General features: G+C 49.0%; 1 protein-coding gene across 2 annotated transcripts; it reads right to left on the reverse strand.

Annotated features, from left to right (window-relative positions):
- Positions 1,389-21,282, reverse strand: LOC102167936. Of its 2 annotated transcripts, none has more exons than XM_013987390.2 (4): positions 21,138-21,282; positions 17,617-17,761; positions 4,745-4,842; positions 1,389-4,419 (listed from the first exon to the last, which is right to left on the reverse strand). In XM_013987390.2, exon 4 carries the CDS (start codon positions 4,402-4,404, stop codon positions 3,544-3,546), a length of 861 nt encoding a protein of 286 aa, XP_013842844.1. In that variant the 5' UTR covers positions 4,405-4,419; positions 4,745-4,842; positions 17,617-17,761; positions 21,138-21,282; the 3' UTR covers positions 1,389-3,543. The 2 variants fall into 2 exon arrangements, with proteins under 2 accessions (XP_013842844.1, XP_013842842.1); XM_013987388.2 differs by lacking the exon at positions 21,138-21,282 and adding an exon at positions 20,361-20,495.

A 21,667-nucleotide genomic window follows, 5' to 3' on the forward strand; every position in this document is an offset into this window, starting at 1 on the left:
AAAAGGAGTGCTTCTCTTAATTTTTTTTCCTTTGTAGGGCCATACCTGCACATACGGAAATTCCCAGGCTAGGGGTCGAATCAGAGCTGCAGCCGCTGGCCTACACCACAGCCACGCAATGCCAGATCCAAGCCACATCTGCAAACTACGCTGCAACTTGCAGCAATGCCAAATGCTTAACCCACTGAGCGAGGCCAGATATCAAACCTGCATCCTCACAGATGCTATGTTGGGGTCTTAACCTACTGAGCCACAACAGGAACTCCAGAATTTTTTTAATGAAGGAAGGAAGGAACAGTTATGATTGAGCCCTAATGGCAGAGCCTCCTTGGCAGCCTGCTTGCATCTAGCCTCAAGCCCCCTGGTGGCCAGAGTGAAAAAGAAAACAGGATTAGTTATATTCTCCATGAGGATAAAATGACTGAGTTTCCAGAGAAAGACTCTGTGTCCAGCCATTAATGTACCTCTTCTCAATCTCACAAGAAGTATCTGCAGGATGAGCACATTCGGAATCCCCACTTACAGATAAACAAGGGACACTCAATGATATGAGCTAGACCACCCAGCCAGGATGGAGTACTGCTCCTGCCCAGCTACCAAACCGTCTTCTAACCCCAAGCCAGATTTTCCCAAACTGGTCTGATGATCAGAATCACCTGGGTGCTAGCAAGAAGATTCCAAGAGACCGAGTTCCCATCGTGGCCCAGTAGCTAGCCAACCCGACTAGGATCCATGAGGATGAGGATTCAATCCCTGGCCTCGATCAGTGGCTTAGGAATCCAAAGTTGCCATGAGCTGTGATGTAGGTTGCAGATGAGGCCCAGATCCCATGTGGCTGTGGCTGTGGCTGTGGCATAGGCCGGCAGCGACAGCTCCAATTCGACCCCTAACCTGGAAACCTCCATATGCCACAGGTGTGGCACAAAAAAGACAAAAGACCAAAAAAAAAGAAGATTCCAAGAGGCGTTTCCATTATGGCTCAGTGGGTTAAGAACCCAACTAGTATCCATAAGACGCGGGTTTGAGCTCTGGCCTCGCTCAGCAAGTTAAGGATCCAGCGTTGCCACAAGCAGCAGTGTAGGTTGCAGATGCAGCTTGAATCCAGCATTGCTGTGGCTGTGATGTAGGCCTGCAGCTGTAGCTCTGATTTGACCCTTAGCCTGGGAAGCTCCATTTGCCGTGGGTGCCACCCTAAAAAAAAAGAAAGGTAAAAAATATTCCAAGGCCTATCTCCTGGAAAGAGGTCTGCAATTAAATAAGCATTTGTGATCAAAGACATTTGAATAATGATTCTTTTGATCAAAGACGTTTGAATGATGGCACTTCATGATACAGGGTGGGAGAGAAAGAGAGAGCTAAAGAGATGGGCAAAGCAAAACTCAAAAACATTTACGAGAACATTTAGGAGACTTTATGACCTTGAGACATGAAAGGATCCTTAAACAAGACAAAAATATACTTCTCTGGGCTTTTCCAACTAGAGCTGGAAGGTTAAAGGGGGCTTGAGTCACCTAAGGACGAAGAGCCTCACTCCCCTGAGTGTGTGGGGTATGAGCGAGCAGGGCCCAGACACTTCAGATGCACCAGCTGCATGGAATCACCAGAAGGAAGCACCAATCTACCCACATCTCCCAGCTGCGGGATGCTATGCCCCACTTCCTCCTTCCCTCTCTGTTAGCATTTTTCACTATTTCCAGGGCCAGGGCTGCATTAAAGGCCTCTGTTCAGGATCAGCCAAAACTCTGTGGCATCTTCGTGTTGAGATTTGGCTCCTCTGCACCCCCAGTCTACCCTCTCCCAGCTATGGAAGCTGGCTGACAAAGGAGAGGCCAGAGCTCCCTCCTCCAGGCAGTCCTCCTTCCTAGCTCCCTAGGACATTTTTGGGAGATGTAAGTCTCCAAGCCCAGCCCAAAGGTCAGAGAAAAGGCAGGGCACTGGGTACCTCCCCTGTCCTTGCCCAGGGCCAGTAGCTAAGCTGGAAGTACAGGTCCTCAGAAAGACAGAGCCCCCATGGCTGACCGCTGCAGCTGTGACCAGAAGGATAAGAGGCCTGGCTGCCTCCCTGTTCTCTACTTATGCCAGAGGGCTGAGAACCAGGTGAGGGACCCGAACGAGGGAGGAGCTTGCAGAGGAGGGCCAGGCCGTGATGTGCAGGGTGCCCCATGTTGCCCATGAAGGGCAGGACTCCTAGCCAGCACAGTTCTCACAGTTTGAGACAATGATAAACCTGGGGTGGCTGAGAATTAGCCCAGCCCCTGAACCTGGGGTGGGGGGTTGTCCTTGAAGCACCTGAGGTTGACAGGACCGTCCAGTTCTCAGCAATGGCACCAATCAAGAGGTGCCAGCCCTGCCCACCATTGGAATTGGGATCTTTCTGTCCAGAATCCAACAGATACTCTGAAAGGATTCTGTTCGTTTGTTTTTCAAAAAGAAGGACCTGAGTGAGGAAGAGAGGAGGGGGCCTTAATGAGCTCTGGGGGTTCCAAGGTCACTGGAGAGTGGTCTTTTCTCCCATCCAGTTCGGAGTGTATGTGCTGAAGAGAGGAAACTGACACCACCACCCCTTTCCAGATATTGATGGCCAGTTTCAGTGGCTCAGGTCCCTGACCCAACACATAGAGGAAGCCATCTGAACTGGGTAAATCTGATCCCCAAATTGGGTGGTAAGCAAGCCCACCAAGGACTCTAGGAAATGAGTCAGACATCCTGAGACGTTACCTCCTCCTTCAGTATGGCTCTCAGTATGTCTGTTCCCAAGCCCCCACCCCCACCCCTAGAACAGGAACCCCAAAGCCAGGAAGGTTTCCTCACACTTGTTACTAAGCTGGGCAGGGAGCGAGGGGCACACAGTTTATAAGTGGGGTAAGTGAGGGAACAAATGAATTATAAATAAATGAGTGAAAGAATGAATGAATGAATGAATGGTGACCAAATGAGCAGATGAACAAGTGGTTAAATGAATAAAAGAATAGACAACTGGGTGGACATGTGGGTATATAGATGAATGGATGAACTGATAGGTGTATAGACTCATAGCTAAGTGGTTAGGTGGATGGATCCATAGATTGAAGGAAAGAAGGAAAAATGGATGGGTGGGTGGGTGAGTTGACGAGTAAATGGGTGTGGTTAGATGGCTGAGTGGTTAGATAACTGAATAGATAGATGGAAGGAAGGATGGATGGATGGATGGATAGATGGACAAATGTGTAGATGAGTGGGTGGGTGGGTGGGTGGATGGATGGATGTACGGACAAATTAGTAGATAGATGGGTGGATGGATGGATGGATAGATGGGTAGATGGAAAGAGGAAGGAAGAAAAAGTGACTACCCAAAGTAAATATTTTAGGCAGGATAGAAGCCATGGTATGATAAAGGTACCCCAGTCTTTCCTCTTAAAAGAATGGTCTGAACACTGAGAAGTGGATCCTACCCCCAGACAGGGTGCCCCCTACCTCCCGCAGGCTTTGCCCAGTCTGGGAGCTGAGTCAAGGTCAAGCTACTCATACCCCCAGACAAACCCACACTCAGTACCAACTACTACCTCAGATGGGGCCCCGGCCACCCTCCCAACATCGAGGTACTCTGCCTGAGGCTCGGGACTTGATACGCAATTTGTGGGGCAGGGAGGGCTGTGCCAGACCCTCTGGATCATTCCCTGAAACAGGACAGGCCACCCCAGCAGGTAACCCCAAGGGATCAGCACTGGGTGTCAGCAACACATCTGAGGGCCCTGAGACCCGGCAACCAGTGGGCACAGGTGACCACAGCCCCCAGCAGGGCCTGAGCTCTGATCTGGGCCCCCCATGCCTATCCAGGAGGTGACAGCTGAAGAAGGCAGCTGGAAGGGCAGCCTGCAAAGCCATGTCCATTTTCTTGGGGGCAGAGGGTGTGGGGTCCTGGAGGGATCTGGGGGAAGTGGCCTGGCCAGCCCACTTGTGAGCCACCAGGCAGCCCCAACATCCTGGAACCCCAGCGTCCAGGGAACACGGTCTCAAGAGGCAGCCATGGGAGCCAGGAAGAGACAGGTGCTGTTCAGCCCTTGAGCAGGGGTCTCCAGTCCAGGGGGGTTCCCATAGCAGAGTGGGCAGGGTCCGGGTACCACCAATGGAGGGCAGGAGGCCAAAACGATGCTTGAGCACCCGCAGCTCAGCCCTGAGCAGAGCGTTCTCCTCGAGCAAGGCGGCCAGCCTGCCTTCGAGGGCCGCGTCATTGAGACGCCGCTTCTCCCGGGATCTCTTGGCCGCTTCGTTGTTCTTCCTCCGCTTCTCCCAGTAAACCGTGTCCTTCTTCTCTTCTGGCATGAACTCCCTCTGGCGACGCACAGCAGGGCCCCGGCCCTGCGCTCTGTGCAGGATCTTGCTGCGACTCTGGGGTACGTCCAGGGCCAAGAGATCCATATCCATGACTGCCTGGAGGGCCTGGGGAAGAGAAAAAAGTTCTTGGACTAGAGGCAGGAGGGGCTGATCTGGATGACTCCTTCCTCTAATTTATCCTGGGTCTCCACCGTCCATGGTAGGGGAGCGGCGTGGGTGGAGTGGGCATTGGGCTGCAAACCAGCGAGGAGGCAGAAGCGGGGAGCAGAGAGTGTGGGGAGCTGGTTTAATGCCGGATGAAGAAATTCGTGAGGCTGCCAGAGAGAGGCCACTTGGCTCCCATAAGGCTTAAAAGCAGACAACATTCATCATGAAATGCTGGGCATCAGTATCCGCAGGAGAATGCAGGCCCCTTCCCAGGAGTTCTTACCGCTGAGAAGGTCAGCAGACAAGCCAAAGGCTCAGTTCAATCTGAACTCTGGCGTGAGATTCTTGGAGACCCAGAGGGACAGAGGAGGAAAGCTGAACCTAGAAAAAGAAAATGTGGGTCCATGGAATTAAACCAAGCCAAGGTGGGGTCAGAAAATAAACCAGGGATCATCTGAAAAGTGCCAAGGTTGTCCTCCAAGAGCTCCATCTGCAGCCAGAGTTTTGCACCTTCCCATCACACTAGCTATATATTCATAAAGTCATCTATTCACCCACCCACTCACTCAACTGTCCATCTGTCCATCCCTCTACCCACCTATCCAATCATTCGTCCATTCATCCACCCCACCACCATCTATTTCCCCTTCCATCTATTCCTCCAAAAACCCATCTAGCCCTCATCCAGCTGGACAATCTTCTGTCCATCTCCCAGCACTCACTCATCCAACTGCCCATTCACTCACTGATAGCTTCATTTCAAAAATAATATTGTGGAGTTCCCACTGTGGCCAAGTGGGTTAAGAATCCAACTGCAGGGGCTCAGGGTGCTGCTGTGATGAGAGTTCGACCCCCCACTGGGTGCAGGGGGTTAAAGGATCCAGCATTTATGTAGCTGGGGCTCAGATTCAACCCCTGACACAGAAATATTATTTATTTTATTGATGCCATGGGTGTGGCCATAGCATAAATTAAATAAAAATATTAGGCCTACAGGTAAAAGTAAAATTAGACAAATTGGACTTCATAAACATTTTTAAACTTTGGGCACCAAAAGACACTCTCCACAGAATAAAAAGTCACCCCACAGAATGGGAGAAAATATTTGCAAATTATATATTTGATATAATATCCAGATTATATAGGGATTAATATCCAGACTATAGAAAACTCAACAACAACAAAAATAGCAAGCAAACAGCCCAATTTAAAAATGGGCTAAGGGGAACTGCTGTTATGGCTCAGCTGGTTAAGAATCTGACTAGTATGCATGAGGATGTGGGTTCGATCCCTGGCCTCACTCAGTGGGTTAAAGGATCTGGTGTTGCCACGAGCTGTGGTGTAGGGTGCCGATGCAGCTTGGATCTGGTGTTGCTGCAGCTGTGGTGTAGGCCAGCGGCTGCAGCTTCGATTCAACCCCTAGCCTGGGAACCTCCATATGCCGAGGGTGGAGCCCTAAAAAGACAAAAAAAAAAAAAAAGTGCAAAGAATTTGAGACATTTCTCCAAAGGAGCTGAATAAATGGCTAAAAAGCACATGAAAAGATGTTCAATGTCACTAACCTTTAGGGAAATGCAAATCAAAACCACAATGAGATACCAACTCACACCTCTTCTGATGGCTACAATCAAAACAACAAAAAATAGCAAGGTTTGGCCAGGATGTGGAGAAATTGGAACCCTTATGAACTTTTGGTGGTGTTGGTGGGAATGTAAAACAGCGTGGCTATTGTGAAAAACAGTATGACGGTTCCTCAAAAAATTAAACATAGAATTACCATATGATTCAGCAATTCTACTTCTAGGAATACCTGAAAGAATGGAAAGCAGAGTCTCAAATAAATATTTGTATACCCAAGTTCATGGGAGTATTATTCACAATAGCCAAGGAGTTCCCGTCGTGGTACAGCAGAAACAAATCCAACTAGGAAACATGAGGTTGCAGATTCGATTCCTGGCCTTGTTCAGTGGGTTAAGGATCCAGCGTTGCCATGAGCTGTGGTGTAGGTCACAGACGAGGCTCGGATCTGGCGTTGCTGTGGCTCTGGCGTAGGCCAGCAGCTGTAGCTCCAATTGGACCCCTAGCCTGGGAACGTCCATATGCCGTGGGTGCGGCCCTGAAAAAAAAATAAAATAAATAAAGCACAATAGCCAAAAAGTGGAAGCAACCCAAGTGTCCATCAGCAGATGAATGAATAGGCAAAATATGGTCCATCCATACAATAGAATATTATTCAGCCTTAAAAGGAAGGAAATTCTGACACACATTACAACATGGATGAGCCTTAAAGGCCTTAAGCTCAATGAAGTAAGCTAGTGACAAAGGGACAAATACTGTATGATTCCACTTCTAGGAGGTACTAAAAACAGTCAAATCGGAGTTCCCATGTGGCGCAGTGGTTAACGAATCTGACTAGGAACCATGAGGTTGTGGGTTCAATCCCTGCCCTTGCTCAGTGGGTTAAGGATCTGGCATTGCCATGACCTGTGATGTAGGTTGCAGACGCGGCTTGGATCCCACGTTTCTGTGGCTGTGGTATAGGCCGGCGGCTACAGCTCTGATTAGACCCCTGGCCTGAGAACCTCCATATGCCGTCGGAGCAGCTCTAGAAAAGGCAAAAAGACAAAATAATAATAATAATAATAATAATAATAATTAATTATAAAATAAAAGCAGTCAAAACCATAAAGACAGAATATAGAATGCTGCTTGCCAGGGGCTGGGGGAGGGGAACAGGGAGCTGGTGTTTAATGTATGCAGAGTTTTGGTTTTAGAAGATGAGAAGAGTTACGAAGATGGATGGTGGTGATGTCTGCACAATACATGACACATGCATGTAGTTAATACCACTGAACTTAAAAACTGTTAAGACAGTAAATTTTATGCTAGTGTGTTTTACCACACTAAAGATATTTTAATAATAATGATATGTCTTTACTAAGTGTCAGGCATCTTCCCATCCATAGAGTCACTGAATGAATATTTCCATCCATTCATTCACAGGTCCCACTCATCCACCTTCTCCTCCATTCTCTCATTCACCCAACAAATCCCTCCTATGTGCCTGTTATCCTTCCACAAACCCATTTGTTCATTTATATAACCCTCTGTGACTCTATACATCTATCCAACCAAGAAAAAAGCAATCAGCAAGAACTTCCCAGGAGCCTAGCATTGAAGAACCAAAATGTTAAGAACAGGGGAAGGATGGGAGTTCCTGTCCTGGCTCAGCAGGTTACGAAACCGACTAGCATCCATGAGGATTCCGCTTCGATCCCTGGCCTCACTCAGGGGGTTAAGGATCCGGCCTTACCATGAGCTGTGGTGTAGGTCACAGACGCCGCTCAGATCCCACATTGCTGTGGCTGTAGCGTAGGCTGGCAGCTGCAGCTCTGATTCAACCCCTAGCCTGGAAACTTCCATATGCCACATAGGCCATAAAAAAAAAAAAGAAAAGAAAAAAAGAATAGGGGCAGGAGCTCCCACTGTGGCTCAGCCAGTTAAGAACACAATGTAGTATCTATGAGGATGCAGGTTCAATCCCTGGCCTCGCTCAGCCAGTTAAGGATCCTCTCAGTGGATTAAAGATCCAGCATTGCTGCAAGCTGCAGTGTACATCATAGATGTGGCACAGATCCAGTTGCTGTGACTGTGGTGTAGACCAACAGCCACAGCTCCAATTCGATCCCTAGCCTGGGAACTTACATACGCCACAGGATTGGCCATAAAAAGAAAAGAAAATATTTTTAAAAATTAAAAAAAAAGAATATGTGCAGACAGTTAAAAGGATCAAAACCATTAGATTCTCAAATCCCAGGGTAGAACTCAGAAAAGATACCCAGGGCCTCGGGGATACCCCAAGGATGGGTGAACACTTCCTTTGCCTCAGTGTAGTTTCCCACATTGGTTTTCCTGAAAATTCTAACAGAAAGGGCTGGGCTTTTTCAACCTCCTGGGTTCCCTGCACCCAGGATTTCATCACCCTCTGTGATTCTGATGCAAAACAAGCAGAGAGAAAAACCAGCTCGAGGTATGAGGGTTATGCCTGAGAACTCAGCTCAGGCTCCAGGGAAGAGTGGGCATCAAGAGCTGCCATCTTTGTTCCAAAAACCCTTGACTAACCTCCACAAGGGCAGCTATATATCTCTTTTTGTGTTGTATCCCTGTACCTGGCATCGTGCTCATAAGGAATAGTTGGTAAATAATAACAATAAACATTTGTTGAATAAGTGAATAGATGCATACATGAATGAAAATGGAAATTTGTTCGCACATAGAGAATGTTGGGTCCTCCTGCTGAACTGCCAACCTAAAACGATGAATGGATTAAGAAGATGTGGTACATATATACAATGGAATACTACTTGGTCATAAAAAAGAACCAACCAATGCCATTTGCAGCAACATGGATGCAACTAGAGATTCTCATACTAAGTGAAGTAAGTCAGGAAGAGAAAGACAAATTCTATATAACTTATATGTGGAATCTAACATACAGCACAAACGAAACTATTTACAAAACGGAAACAGACTCACAGACGTAGAGAACATACTTGCGGTTGCCAAGGGGGAGGAGGGAGGGAGTGGGATGGACTGGGAGTTTGGGGTTACTATATGCAAACTATTTTCATTTAGAATGGGTAGGCAACAAAGTCCTACTGTACAGCACAGGAAACTATATCCAAATTCTTGGGATAGAACATGAAGGAAGGTAGTATGAGAAAAAAATGTATATATGTGTATGACTGGGTCACTATGCTATACAGAAGAAATTGACACATCACTGTAAATCAACTATACTATAAAATTAAAATAAAACTACAAAATAAATTAGATATTTTAAAAAAAACTATGAAACCCACTTCATCGCCCTGTTTGTTTTGGCCACCAGGAAACTCAGCACTCATTTTTAGATAAACTCTAATAGCTTTCTTGAATTGAGAGTGCAGTTTTTCTTCTTCAATGCTATTGTGTGATTTAATCTTTTATTCTGTGCTAACAACTCTTGGCATCAATGTCTGTGTCTGCATAAGCTAACACAGGTCGTGGTTTTTTGCTGTTTTTTTTTTTTTAGGACCTGCATCCCAGACTAGGGGTCAAATTGGAGCTACAGCTGCCACAGCCACAACCACAGCAACTCGGGATCCAAGTCATGTCGGGAACTTACGCCACAGCTCACAGTAACGTCAGATCCCCAACGCACTGAGCAAAGCCAGGGATGGAACCTGCATCCTCGTGGATACTAGTTGGATTCATTTCCACTGTGCCACAATGGGAACTCCGAAGGTGGTGTTTGAAAAGGATAGAGGCATAAATGGTCAAATAATGGTCCTAGGAATTCTGACTGTGATCTTAAATCCACATTTCTCAAAGTACATTCTCAAGAACCCAATGGCAGAGTTTGGGGGTTTTGATCATGAGCCATCCATGTCTTTTCTCAACCCTGCAATAGACCTTTCTCTGCTCCAAACTCCAAAGTCTTGGTATTGTTTGGACTCTGTCTGCATGGGGTACAGAACTTGCCTTCGATTACATCTCTGCTAAGAGGGAGAAGAGACAAGATGGAATAAAGGACTTCAGTTCACCTCCTCTCCTGAAAACACCAAAATCAGAACTGACTGCTGAACAACCATCAACAAGAAAAAAAGAACCCCAGTGGTCAAAACAAAAAAAAGTGGTGATAGCATTCCGCCAAAAAAAAAAAAAAAAAAAAGGTATAAATACATTTGAGAAATATTGCATTCCTTGTTCCTTCTATGGAAATCACAAAGGAGAATTGTTAAAGGCTCTGAGAAGTCCTGCAAAAAAAAAAAAAAAGTTTAATTTTTGCTTGACATGGAAGTTCTCAAATGTATTCTGCCCTGAAATAGCTACTTCACTAGACACTTTGGATGCATATTTAGACATTCACTCGTACAACACTGTGCCAGGTCCTGAGGTGGTTACCAGGGCAGCAGAGGAAAATCAAACAGCCTCCCTGACTTCACAAAGCCAGGAGTTGGTGGGGATGAAAGGCATATCCCAGGTCCCTGGGGTCAGCATCCAGAAGGCACCATCTTAGCTCTAGAAGAGAGGATGGGGGTCGCAGGCAAGCCCAAAGATCACTAAGCCAGGGGCCATTTGGTCTGGAAAGGGAGGAAAGAGCCCAGGAGTGCTCTAAGCCAAGACAAAGCCAGAAGATGTCCAGGGAAGAAGGCAGAGCATGGGTCAGCAGTCAGCTCAAAGGGGGACAGGCAGTTCTCACACCAAGCCAGTGAGGCAGACAGGGGCTCAGCCTCACTGTGCACCTCCCTGCCTGAGTCCCCACTCTCTGTGGCTTGGCCTGAGCCCCCCTAACCACCACCCCCGACACCTCCACAGGAACCCAGAGGGAGATGGGGCAGTAGATATCTCAGCCGCTCGAGTTTATTTAGAGAAGACTCAGAGAAGCCTGGGCTGGGCCTTCCTGTGGTCTTTTGAGGAGGCGCTAATGGGGGGCAGGCGAGAGAGGGGACACTCTTTGTGAAGCAGCCACAGGGGGTGAGGAAACAGGAAGAGGGTCTCCCTCAGAGATGGCCCAGCACAACTTCACCCCAGCCCCATCAGCCTCCACAGCCTCCCTGACCACTGGCAATCTAAGCTCTTCTTGATTCCCCTGAGCAATGGGGAACTCATTCACTAAAGTCAGCAGCTGTGAGTCTGGTGACCTTTCTTGGTCAAGAAGGTCTTCTTGGAATGGAGTTAAAATACCCTCTCTAGATTTTTCCCTGTTCTCTTTCTTTCCTTCTTTGTTTCCTTTTCTTTTCTTTTTAGGGCTGCTCCTGCAGCACATGGAAGTTTCCAGGCTAGGGGTCGAATTGGAGCTGCAGCTGCCAGCCTACGCCACGGCCACAGCAATGCCAGATCCCAGTCATGTCTGTGACCCAAGCTGCAGCAACACCGGATCCTTAACCAACTGAGCGAGGCCAAGGATTGAACCTGCATCTTCGAGGAGTCTATATCAGGTTCTTAACCCACTGAGCCACAATGGAAACTGACTCCAGTTCGAATGTACTCTCTTCGTCTATCCATGAGTAACTCATCTTCTCTGTGGCCCCTAAGACGCTTTGAGGATTTGACAGGTCAACACTCTCATCCCTCTGCTTTCCAGTCTATTTTCCTCTAAGGAGACAGTAGGGTTTGTTGAGCCCTACTACGTGCCAGGCACCTGCAATGTCTCACTCCGAGCTTACCACCACTCAAAAAGAAACATTCACTCATTATCTTCATTTGACAGATTAAAAAACAGATGATCAGGAGTTCCTGTTGTGGCTCAGTGGTAATGAACCTGATTAGTAACCATGAGGATGGGGGTTCAATCCCTGGCCTCGCCCAGCAGGTTAGGAATCCAGCATTGCCATGAGCTGTGGGGTAGGTCACAGACACGGCTTGAATCCCATGTTGCTGTGATTGGCGTAGGCTGATAGCTGCAGCTCCGATTCGAACCCTAGCCTGGGAACCTCCACATGCCACAGGTGCTGCGCTGAACAGCAAAACACACACACACACACACACACACACACACACACACACACACACAAACAGATGAATTGGCAGAGCCAGAATCTACTTGTAACCGACAAAACTTCTCAGTTTTTCCCCATTTCTTCCACTGAGGACACAGTTTGGAGTTCATTTAGCACCTCTGAAGAGGAGAAGTTCATGTGCCCTAGAGGGAAAAGGGGCCTAGAAACTGCACAGCTAATGGGACAGGGTTGAGATGAACACACCCCTGCTGCTGGGAGGATGTACTGGATGGACAGAGTAAAGAGCTTAAATCTCCTCTACCAGGCTCAGATTCTCCTTCCCAGCTGAGTGTGTCTGAGTGAGTCACATCACCCCTCTGAGCTTCCGATGCCTCATCTAATATGAGGGTAATAGTAGTACCTACCTCATTGGTTCTGTAAAGAATAAATGAGACTGTATGTATTAAGAGCCAGTACAGGAGTTCCCATCATGGCTCAGTGGTTAACGAATCTGACTAGGATCCATGAGGACGCAGGTTCGATCCCTGACCTTGCTCAGTGGATTAAGGATCCGGCATTGCCATGAGCTATGGTGTAGGTCGAAGACAGCTAGGATCCCTCGTTGCTGTGGCTGTGGTGTAGGCTGGCAGCTACAGCTCTGACTCCACCCCTAGCCTGGGAAACTCCATATGCTGTGGTGTGGGCCTAAAAAGCAAAAAAAAAAAAAAAAAAAAAAAAGAACCAGTACATAATAATACTACAGAACAAGCCACATGGCCACTTTTTATTTGGTCTTGGTGGTGTTAGAACCCTCTACCACTAGGCTTCTGCTGTCAAACCCCAGTCTGTGTTGAAAATATCCCTAGAACCCTTGGAGATCACCTAATGCAATGGTATCAGATGATGAGATTGGACTTCCGTTGAAGATGGAGGACCAAGTACACCCTGAGACCTTCCCCTTCCTCCCCCAAACACTTGGAAATGACAGGGAAGGGCCAACATGAACCAGAGACCAAAGCAGAGGTGCCCAGTGACAAGGGTGACCCTACTCATGGAAGTATAGGGCCCCCTAATATACAAGGTCAAGGACACACATTCTCAGAAGACTCAGAAGACAGGGGAAGATATCTGGAAGAGATGAGGAATCCACGGCCACTTCATGAAATTGCCACAAACTCCCCAACTGGAAGAATTTACATCTGCGGAAATAGAGATAATCAGTGCAATCTTCAAAGAGTTTTACAATGAATAGATTAAGTGATTCAAAAAGGTAGAGGCAAAAACATTTTTCTAATTTAAAAAAAGGTAAAGGAGGGAATACTAGCCATAAAGTAAGAACAGGAGGTTATGAAACAAAAACAGGTAGACATGAAAAAAGAACTAATAGCTCAGATACGATACATGTAGTTGCCAAGAAAAAACTCAAGAGATGGGTTGACTAGTAGAATCAGAAATGAAGACCCAGAGCCTTGAGGCCATTCGTAGCTCTCCAAGGGTATTCTGTGGCTTCCCCCTCTCTTTCCTGTTTTTCTTTCCTTTCCCACATTACAAGGTTGCAGCTGAGCTGGACATCAAAATTTCTCCCTAATGAGAAACAGGGCTTCAGTCCCCTGTCTTGGCAGGGTGGGACAAGGAGTGTGGAGAGATGGACAGTCCTCTCCTCCACATTAGAATTTAGTTAAACAAAATCTTGGTGTCAGAAGAGGAATTGACTGAGAGAAACTAAAAGGAATAGCCAATATTGGCCACAGGGTGCTGGTCTCTGAGCCTCAGATTCCTCACCTGACATGCGAATGTTTTGAGAATTAAATAGGAAGTTGGGTATATAAGACACCTGGCATATCCAGCTGATCCCACAGAGAAAACCTTCCTGGGGCTTAGCAAACCCCTTCTTTGAGCCCAAAGCCATCCCAGATGAGGACAAACTACAGTCATTTGAGGTCTCAGCCACCAACACAGGAGAGAGAAATTTAAAACTTTAAAAAGACAAAAAAAAAAAAAAAGGAAGCAAAAAAGATGAATCAAAGAAAAGATGGTAGGCAGCCTCACAAATTCCCCACCCACATGGGCAGAAGGAGCCCACAAGCTTTCCCTTTGCTCTGTGCTAAGAGGGGAGCTGGAAACAACCACAAACTCTCCAGTGGGTATAAGACTTCTTAACACTTACAGGCAAGAGGTGGCTTTCATATGGGCCATGCATATCTGAAAAAATTGTTCACCCCATCCCCTATAAGAGAAATATTTATTTGTTTTCATTTACACAATGAGATATTGTTTTCCCCAGTTGAAACTGGCAAAGATGTAAGAAACAATAAAGCCCAGTGCTAGCAAGGATGTGGTGAAATGGGCATGCCTGTATCTGGAAGGTGGAGGTGTAAATTGCTTCCTGGAAAAGTAATTAGGCAAAAGGCAACAAAGTTGGGCTCATACCCTGTTTGAAGAGGAAAGGTGTCTCTTCCTTCCCACCATGATCACTGTTTCACTCCATGGGCGTTCCCATCGTGGCTCAGTGGTTAACAAATCAGACTAGAAACCATGGGGTTGCAGGTTCGATCCCTGGCCTTGCTCAGTGGGTTAAGGATCCGGTGTTGCCGTGAGCTGTGGTGTAAGTCACAGACACAGCTCAGATCTGGCATGGCCAGCAGCTACAGCTCTGATTGGACCCCTAGCCTGGGAACCTCCATATGCCACGGGTGTGGCCGTAGAAAAGGAAAAAAGACCAGAAAAACAAAAAATAAACAAACAAAAAAACACTCCAAAAAACACAGGAGTGAAATATTTGGAGAAGGGGTATGCTCTGTGTGGTCCCAGAAGGCAAAGTAAAGACCATGAAGAGGGGAATAAAGGTAGAGTTGGCGGCCAGCATCTGAAAGAATTTTCTAAAATTTTCAGCTCATAAACCCAGCAGACTGCCTTGAGAGGTAACAAGCTGCTCATCACAGGAGGTATGCAAGAGGGGGGGAGTGGGGGTCAGACACTGCTTCTCTCAGTCCCTCTCTCTGACTTCCCACCCTTCCCTGCTCAGACTCCAGGGACCTGAGATGAAGCAGGTTCCTTCCTCCCAAGCTGTTCCATGTGGCTTTCCTCTGACTCAGAGGGCAGCCCAGGAAAGACAAGGGATCTGGAGGGGCTGTTCCCACGGCCCTGGTGCAGCCCAGCCCATTCCACAGAAGAGCCTCAGAGTCCCAAGAGGCTACACTCTCACAAGGTTCAAGGCACCCGATAGAACCTCAGAGCCCTGCACTCTCACTCTGAGCGAAGCCCTACCTCATAAAAGGCCCAGTGAAACCGACTTCTAAAACCGAGAACCCCATGCGAGAACTCAGATTTCAAGGGGAAAAAATGCAAGGCACTCTGGGTCTGCAGTCGGCCCTCCCTGCTCCCCCCTCCCCTCCCAGGGCACAGGAAGAGGCCGGAAGCAGTTGGTATCTGTGCCCCCAGCCCATGAGCCCATTTGGAGACCCGGAGCCAGGAACAGGCTTGATAGGGGGAGGGGGTGTCAAAAGCCAGACCAAGGGTTCCATCCCTGCTGTGCCACTTAGACAAGAGCCTGGGCTTCCTAGAGTCTAGGCCTTTTCACCTGTCAAATGGGTAAATGGCTGGTGCCTGGATTAGTAAGTAATCGAGATACACGTGGAGTCCCCAAATGTTTAAATGTTCTGTTTATCAACTCCAAGAACTTCAGGGGGGCTCCCAGAGCTCATGGGTCTGATGGAGCGGCAGGCCCATGTCACCCACCCTGGGAGCCTCAACTCAATGGAAATTCACCTCCTGCAACTTACAAGGAAAAAATTCATCTCGGGGACCTTAAGCCCTCTGTCCCTGGCCAGACAGGTCTCTCGGGTTTCACCTCCCCCTCTCTCTCCAGCTCACACCAGAACAACCCCCAGAATGAGAGGAGCCTCAGATTCTCCTTGCCTGGCAGGCTGGAGTCCAGTCTAGAGGTGGTATCACCAGAAAGGGGTAAGGCACCCGGCCCCAGTCACCACCCAGACCCAAGGGAAGGGAGCTCAGAGGTGCTACATGACCCAGAACTAGGAGCCCCTGCTCCTGCTCTGGTTCCTACTAGAAGGGCTGTCTTCTGGGCACCTGAGTCCTCAAATGGCCCTGCAGGTGGCCAGACCCCATCCAGGCCCACCAGGCCCTATATACATTTTAATCTTACACGGAGCCTAGCAGCTGTGACTCCTCTGGCTCACCCTGCTCCAACCACACAGGCCTCCTCACTATTCCCCCAACATACCAGACACAGCCCTGCCTCAGGGTCTTTGCATGGGCTGTTCCCTCTGTCCAGAATGCTGTTCCGCCAGATACTCACATGGCCCCTTCCTCACCTCCTTCAGGTCTCACTGTTTCAGTAAGGCCTGCCCTTGACCCTCGGGCTGAATCTCTACCCACACCCACACCCACACCCACACCCCCATTCATTTTCTCTCCTTTTTGTCCTGCTTTGTGTTTATTCAGTGAATTTATCAGTCCCCTACTTTTGGGGGGACTCGGGGTTGCATGCACGGCATATGGAAGTTCCCAGGTTAGGAGTCGAATCGGACAGAGCTGCAGCTGCTGGCCTACACCACAGCCACAGCAACTCAGGATCCAAGCCATGTCTGCACCTACACCGCAGCTCATGGCAAAGCTGGATCCTTAACCCACTGAGCAAGGCCAGGAATCAAACCCTCATCCTATGGACATTAGTTGGGTTCTTAACCACTGAGTCATGGCAGGAATGCCTCAGTCCCCTACTTTTTAATTACTGGTCAATTTGTTTAGTGTCTGTCTCTGCCACTAGAACGCCAGCCCCTGAGGACAGGCACGGAACCCCTCTGTGTCCCCAGTGCCTATATCAGCACTTGGCACACAGTAGGTGCTTAACAACTGTTCATATAAGCACTTAATGAGTGCATGAATGAAGTGTGTATGAACGACCTTGTTTAATTCCCACAACTTCCCTGGAAGGCAGCTTCTCCCCTTTTGGCCACAGAGGCTCAAGAGAGGTACAGGTCTTGCCCAGAGTCACCCAGTTTGTCATGGGTAGGTTTGGAACCTGGGCAGCTGGAGCCCAGAGCTCACTGTTTTGATCCATGAGATATGGCTGGAGGTGTGGCAGGTCCCAAAGGCACCTTGAGGAAAAGATGCAGATCCTGGCTCAGGACTCGGTGTCTAAGAAGCCCTTGGGGCCTCAGTCTCTCTTTGATGAGCCAGGCTGAGAGTGTACTGAGAGAAGCAGCTTCCATCCCTGGGAGCCGGCCCTCCACCCCAGGGGTACTGGCCTCTCCCACATCTCAGCAATTGTACCTAAAGTGGGGACATCCCAGCCCCCACCCCCAGCTCAGACACACTATGGTCCCTAGAGACAGGCCAGAGCTGTCCCTGGGGAACTCAAGAGGCAGGGACTGGACCCTGTGACTTCTCTGGGTACCCCCACCCCCCACGGGCAGCATCCGGGCCCTATCTGGGTGCCCAGCCCTGCTTGTGCTAAGCACTTTACAGACACTATCTGCTGGAGGGATCTTTTCACCACACAAATCAGATTATGCCACTTCCCAGGTTAAAACCCTCAACAGATCAAGACCACACTCCCTCGCCCCACCCAGGGAACCCTCCACAGTCCAGATGGAGCTGGTCCCCTCCAAGCTCCAACCACTCTGGCCTTCTGACCTCCCAGACTCACCACAGGACCTTTTCACGTGCAGTTGCACTGCCTGGAATGGTCTTCCCCTGCTCTCCTAGTTTCCTTGTTCTCATCCTTGGATGGAAACTTCTCCAAGAAGTCCTTTCTGACTTCCCAGGATAGATCCAGTGCCCCTACTCTGCACCTAGTGAACACAAGGAGTTTCTGCCTCTTAGCATTTATCATCGGAGTAATTTTACATTCGCTTGTGTAATGAATTGGCCAACCTCTCTCTCCCATGGAGCCAGGGCCTGGGTTTCCTCTCCCCAGGATATCTCCAATCCAGGACCTGGCACATGGTAGGTGCTTGATAAATACTTGTTGAATAAATAAGTACACTGAATCTTGGCATGCCCCCCACCCCAGCCCCAGGCTCCCATTCCACAGGTGAGGAGACTGAGGCTTGCTCACCTTCAATACCACCAGGGCTCCTGACTGCTCCTCTGCAAATCCCTAAGCAGCCTCCCACCACCCTCCAGCTTGAGGACGCTGGTTCTAAACCCAGGGGCTGTTTGTCAATGTCTGGGGACATATTTGGTTGACAAGCACAAGGGGAGGGTGTTACTGGCCAGGGTTACTGCTCAACATCCCACAAAATACAGGACCAAAGATTATCCAGCCCCAAATGTCAATAGTGTGTGGTGGAGAAACCCTGCTTTAGGGGAAGTCCCAACATCCAAGCCAATTTATAAAGACCAGGTAGGTCTGGATGGCCCAGGGACTCCTTGATCAGAAGTGTGCTGGTTGTAACCCTAGATCCCCAGGCTAGCTTTCACCCAGACCCAGCTTCTGTGCATCAAAAGACACTGTCCACAGAGTAAAAAGGCAACTCACAGAATGGGAAGAAATACTTGCAAATCATATATCTGACAAGGGAGTAATATCCAAAATATAGAGAGAACTCCCACAGCTCAATAACAACAACTGCCCAAAAAAGTTGATTTAAAAATGAGCAAAGGACTGGCATAGGCCGGTGGCTACAGCTCTGACTAGACCCCTAGCCTGGGAACCTCCATATGCTGTAGGTGCAGCCCCAGAAAAAGGCAAAAAGACCCAAAAAAATTTTTTTTAATTAAAATGAGCAAAGGAGGAGTTCCCGTCATGGCACAGTGGAAACAAATCTGATTAGAAACCATGAGGTTGCAGGTTCAATCCCTGGCCTCACTCAGTGGGTTAAGGATCCGGTCGTGAGCTATGGCATAGGTTGAAGACATGGCTAGGATCTGGCATTGCTGTGGCTGTGGTGTAGGCCGGCAGCTACAGTTCTGTTTCAACTCCTAGCCTGGGAACCTCCATATGCCGCAAGTGCGGCCCTAAAAAGGAAAAAAAAATTAAAAATTAAAATAAAAATGAGCAAAGGGGAGTTCCCGCTGTGGCTCAGCAGTAACAACCCAACATTGCTGTGAGCTGTGGTGTAGGTTGCAGATGCTGCTCAGATTCTGCATTGCTGTGTGTGTGGCCTAGGCTGGCAGCTACAGCTCAGATTCAACCTCTACCCTGGGACTTTCCATATGCCACCAGTGCAGCCATAAAAACTAAAATAAGAGAACAGAAAATAACAAATGTTGGCAAGGATGTGGAGAATTAGAACCCTTGCACATTGTTGTTGGGAATGGAAAATGGAAAACAATCTGGTGGTTCCTCAAAAAATTAAACATTGAATTACTATAAGATCCAGCAATTCCACATCTGAATATATACACAACAGAAATGCAAACAGGGCCTTGAAGAGATAGTCGTACACCATGTTCATAGCAGAGTGATTCACAATAGCTAAAAGGTGGAAGCAACTCAAGTGTCCATCGACGGGTGAATGGTAAATGAAATGTGGTCCATCCATAACAATGGAATATTACTCAGCCTTAAAAAGGAAGGGAATTCTGATACATGCTACAAGGTGGTTGAACCCAGGGGACATGATGCTCAATGAAAGAAGCCAATCACAAAGGATAAACACTGTTGGATTCCACTCCTAGGGGATCCCTAGAGGAGTTAGATTCATAGAGACAGGAAGCAGGATGGCAGGTAGGGGCTTGGGGAGGAGGCATTTGACAAGATGAGGAGATCTCCGCAGATGGATGAAGTTTAGGGAACAAGACCTGGCCGGGACAGGGGTAAGGGGTCTCTGAGACACAAATTTCCTGCTCATTTGCTCCAAGAGAACAAGCGACTCCTCTCTGATCACCAATCATGAGCTCCCAGGCACCTGCCGCAACCAGCTGGTAGCCACAGAGTAATTGCTCAATAAATTGTGTGGATGAGTGAGGACTGTGGTGAGCCAGAGCAAGGCAGAGACGGAGAGAAAGAGACAACAGAGGAAGCAGGAAAGGCAGAGAGGGAAGGGGAGAGGCAGGCAGAGGGAGAGAAGGAGCTGATGGACACCAGCCCACACATTACAACCCCACGCTCAGCAAGCAACAGCCCAAGGTCCTCCCCGCTGTCATGCTAGACCTCAGCAACCCTCAAGTCTTTGCAGTAACTGGATCACTATACAGTATCTAGTCAGACCTCACAACATATTGACCCTGAGCAGAAACACCCACCAGTCTACGCAGCACTGGAGCTACTTTACCACCAGATCTCAGAAAACGGTTAGAATCCCAAGGAACAAATTCAACCCACCCCTACAGCCAGACCCCTAGAAAACCACCCAAAAGCAGACCCTCCCTGGTCCCTGAAACAGCATCTTCTGAACCTCAACCCCTCTCCCAGACCCCTCCCTACTCCCACTCTCCCACACATACACATTCATAGGCTGCAGTCTCCCATAAGGACCCACACTATTGGGTCCCTTCCAGAGGTGCATGGAGCCTGTGCTGTTTCATCCCACTAGTGCTGACCAGGTGACAGTGAGCTGGGCCACAGCCATCAGCAGCTGCGCCATGTGGGGGATGGGGCGGATGTGCGGGCAACACCCACAGAAGAAGCAGAGACACCCCACAGGAGGTCGGAAGCCCGGTGATGGGAGAAAGGGCAAGAAGTGAGGAGAAAGGTGGGTTTCAGGGAGAAGGCGCTGCAGGAGGGCCCCCAAAATGAATGTCAGCATCAGGGTCTGAAATCTGATGCTCCATGGGACCTGGTCCAGGATGCCACCTCTGCCAGGCCCTCCCTGCCTTCCCCAAGGCAAGCCCCCCTCAGGGCAACATGGTCAGAAGCTGCTGAAAAGAAGGGTGAGGATGGGGCCCGCAGAGGGAGAGAAGCCTGTGGTCCCCTAACCGTACTGGCCAGAGAGTTGGGGATTGAATGGAACAACAGAGATGGTGGCAGTCAGAGAGACACGCAGTTCGGGGAGACACACAGTTCGGGGTCACACAGAGAAACCCAAAGAGACACAGACCCTCAGAGCCAGAGACCCAGAGAGAGAGAAATACAGAAAGAGCAGGGTGCGAAAGCTGAAAACGGGGTGGGGGGGTGTCTACAGGGACAAAGGGGCTGAGACAATGAGGCAGGGGGCAGTGGTCTGAGTGCGGGGTTCCCGAGGCCCCCCGCCCCCTAGATGATGACCAGCCTTCAAGCCTCACCTCCTGGTCTCTGTGTCCCCAGTGAGTCCTGTGTGAGCCACATCAGCCGCGTGGGGCCTCAGACTCCTCTGCGGTAGAGTCACCAGCGCTTCCGTAGAGGTGACACCCCGGCCCCCGCCTGTAGTTTGTGGCTTTCCCCGCAGGGCTGCACCCACACACACACACACCTGGCGTCTGCCCAGGGAGCAGGTGCTGTAGGCTGATTCAGGCTCAGGAGGGGTCACCTGGGAGCAAAGGGGCCCCACTAGGAGGGCACACAGGGAGGGGGACCCGCTGGTCTAGCCACTGGTGACTCAGAGAGGGAGTGGTCTGGGCTGGCCAAAGCTATAGCCTCTCACTTGAGCCCCATAAGACCCTTCTACTTAGAGCAAGAGGCAAAAGGAAGAGAGCCCTTTCTCTCCTTACATGTGAGGACACTCTCCTGCTCAAACATCTTCTGTGGCTCCCCAGTGCCTTACAGACCTTTTCTTTTTTTTTTTTTTTTTTTTTTTTGGCTATGCCTACGATATGTGGAAGTTCCCCAGGCCAGG

This window comes from Sus scrofa, chromosome 2 (assembly GCF_000003025.6).
Source record: "Sus scrofa isolate TJ Tabasco breed Duroc chromosome 2, Sscrofa11.1, whole genome shotgun sequence".
Taxonomy (NCBI): domain Eukaryota; kingdom Metazoa; phylum Chordata; class Mammalia; order Artiodactyla; family Suidae; genus Sus; species Sus scrofa.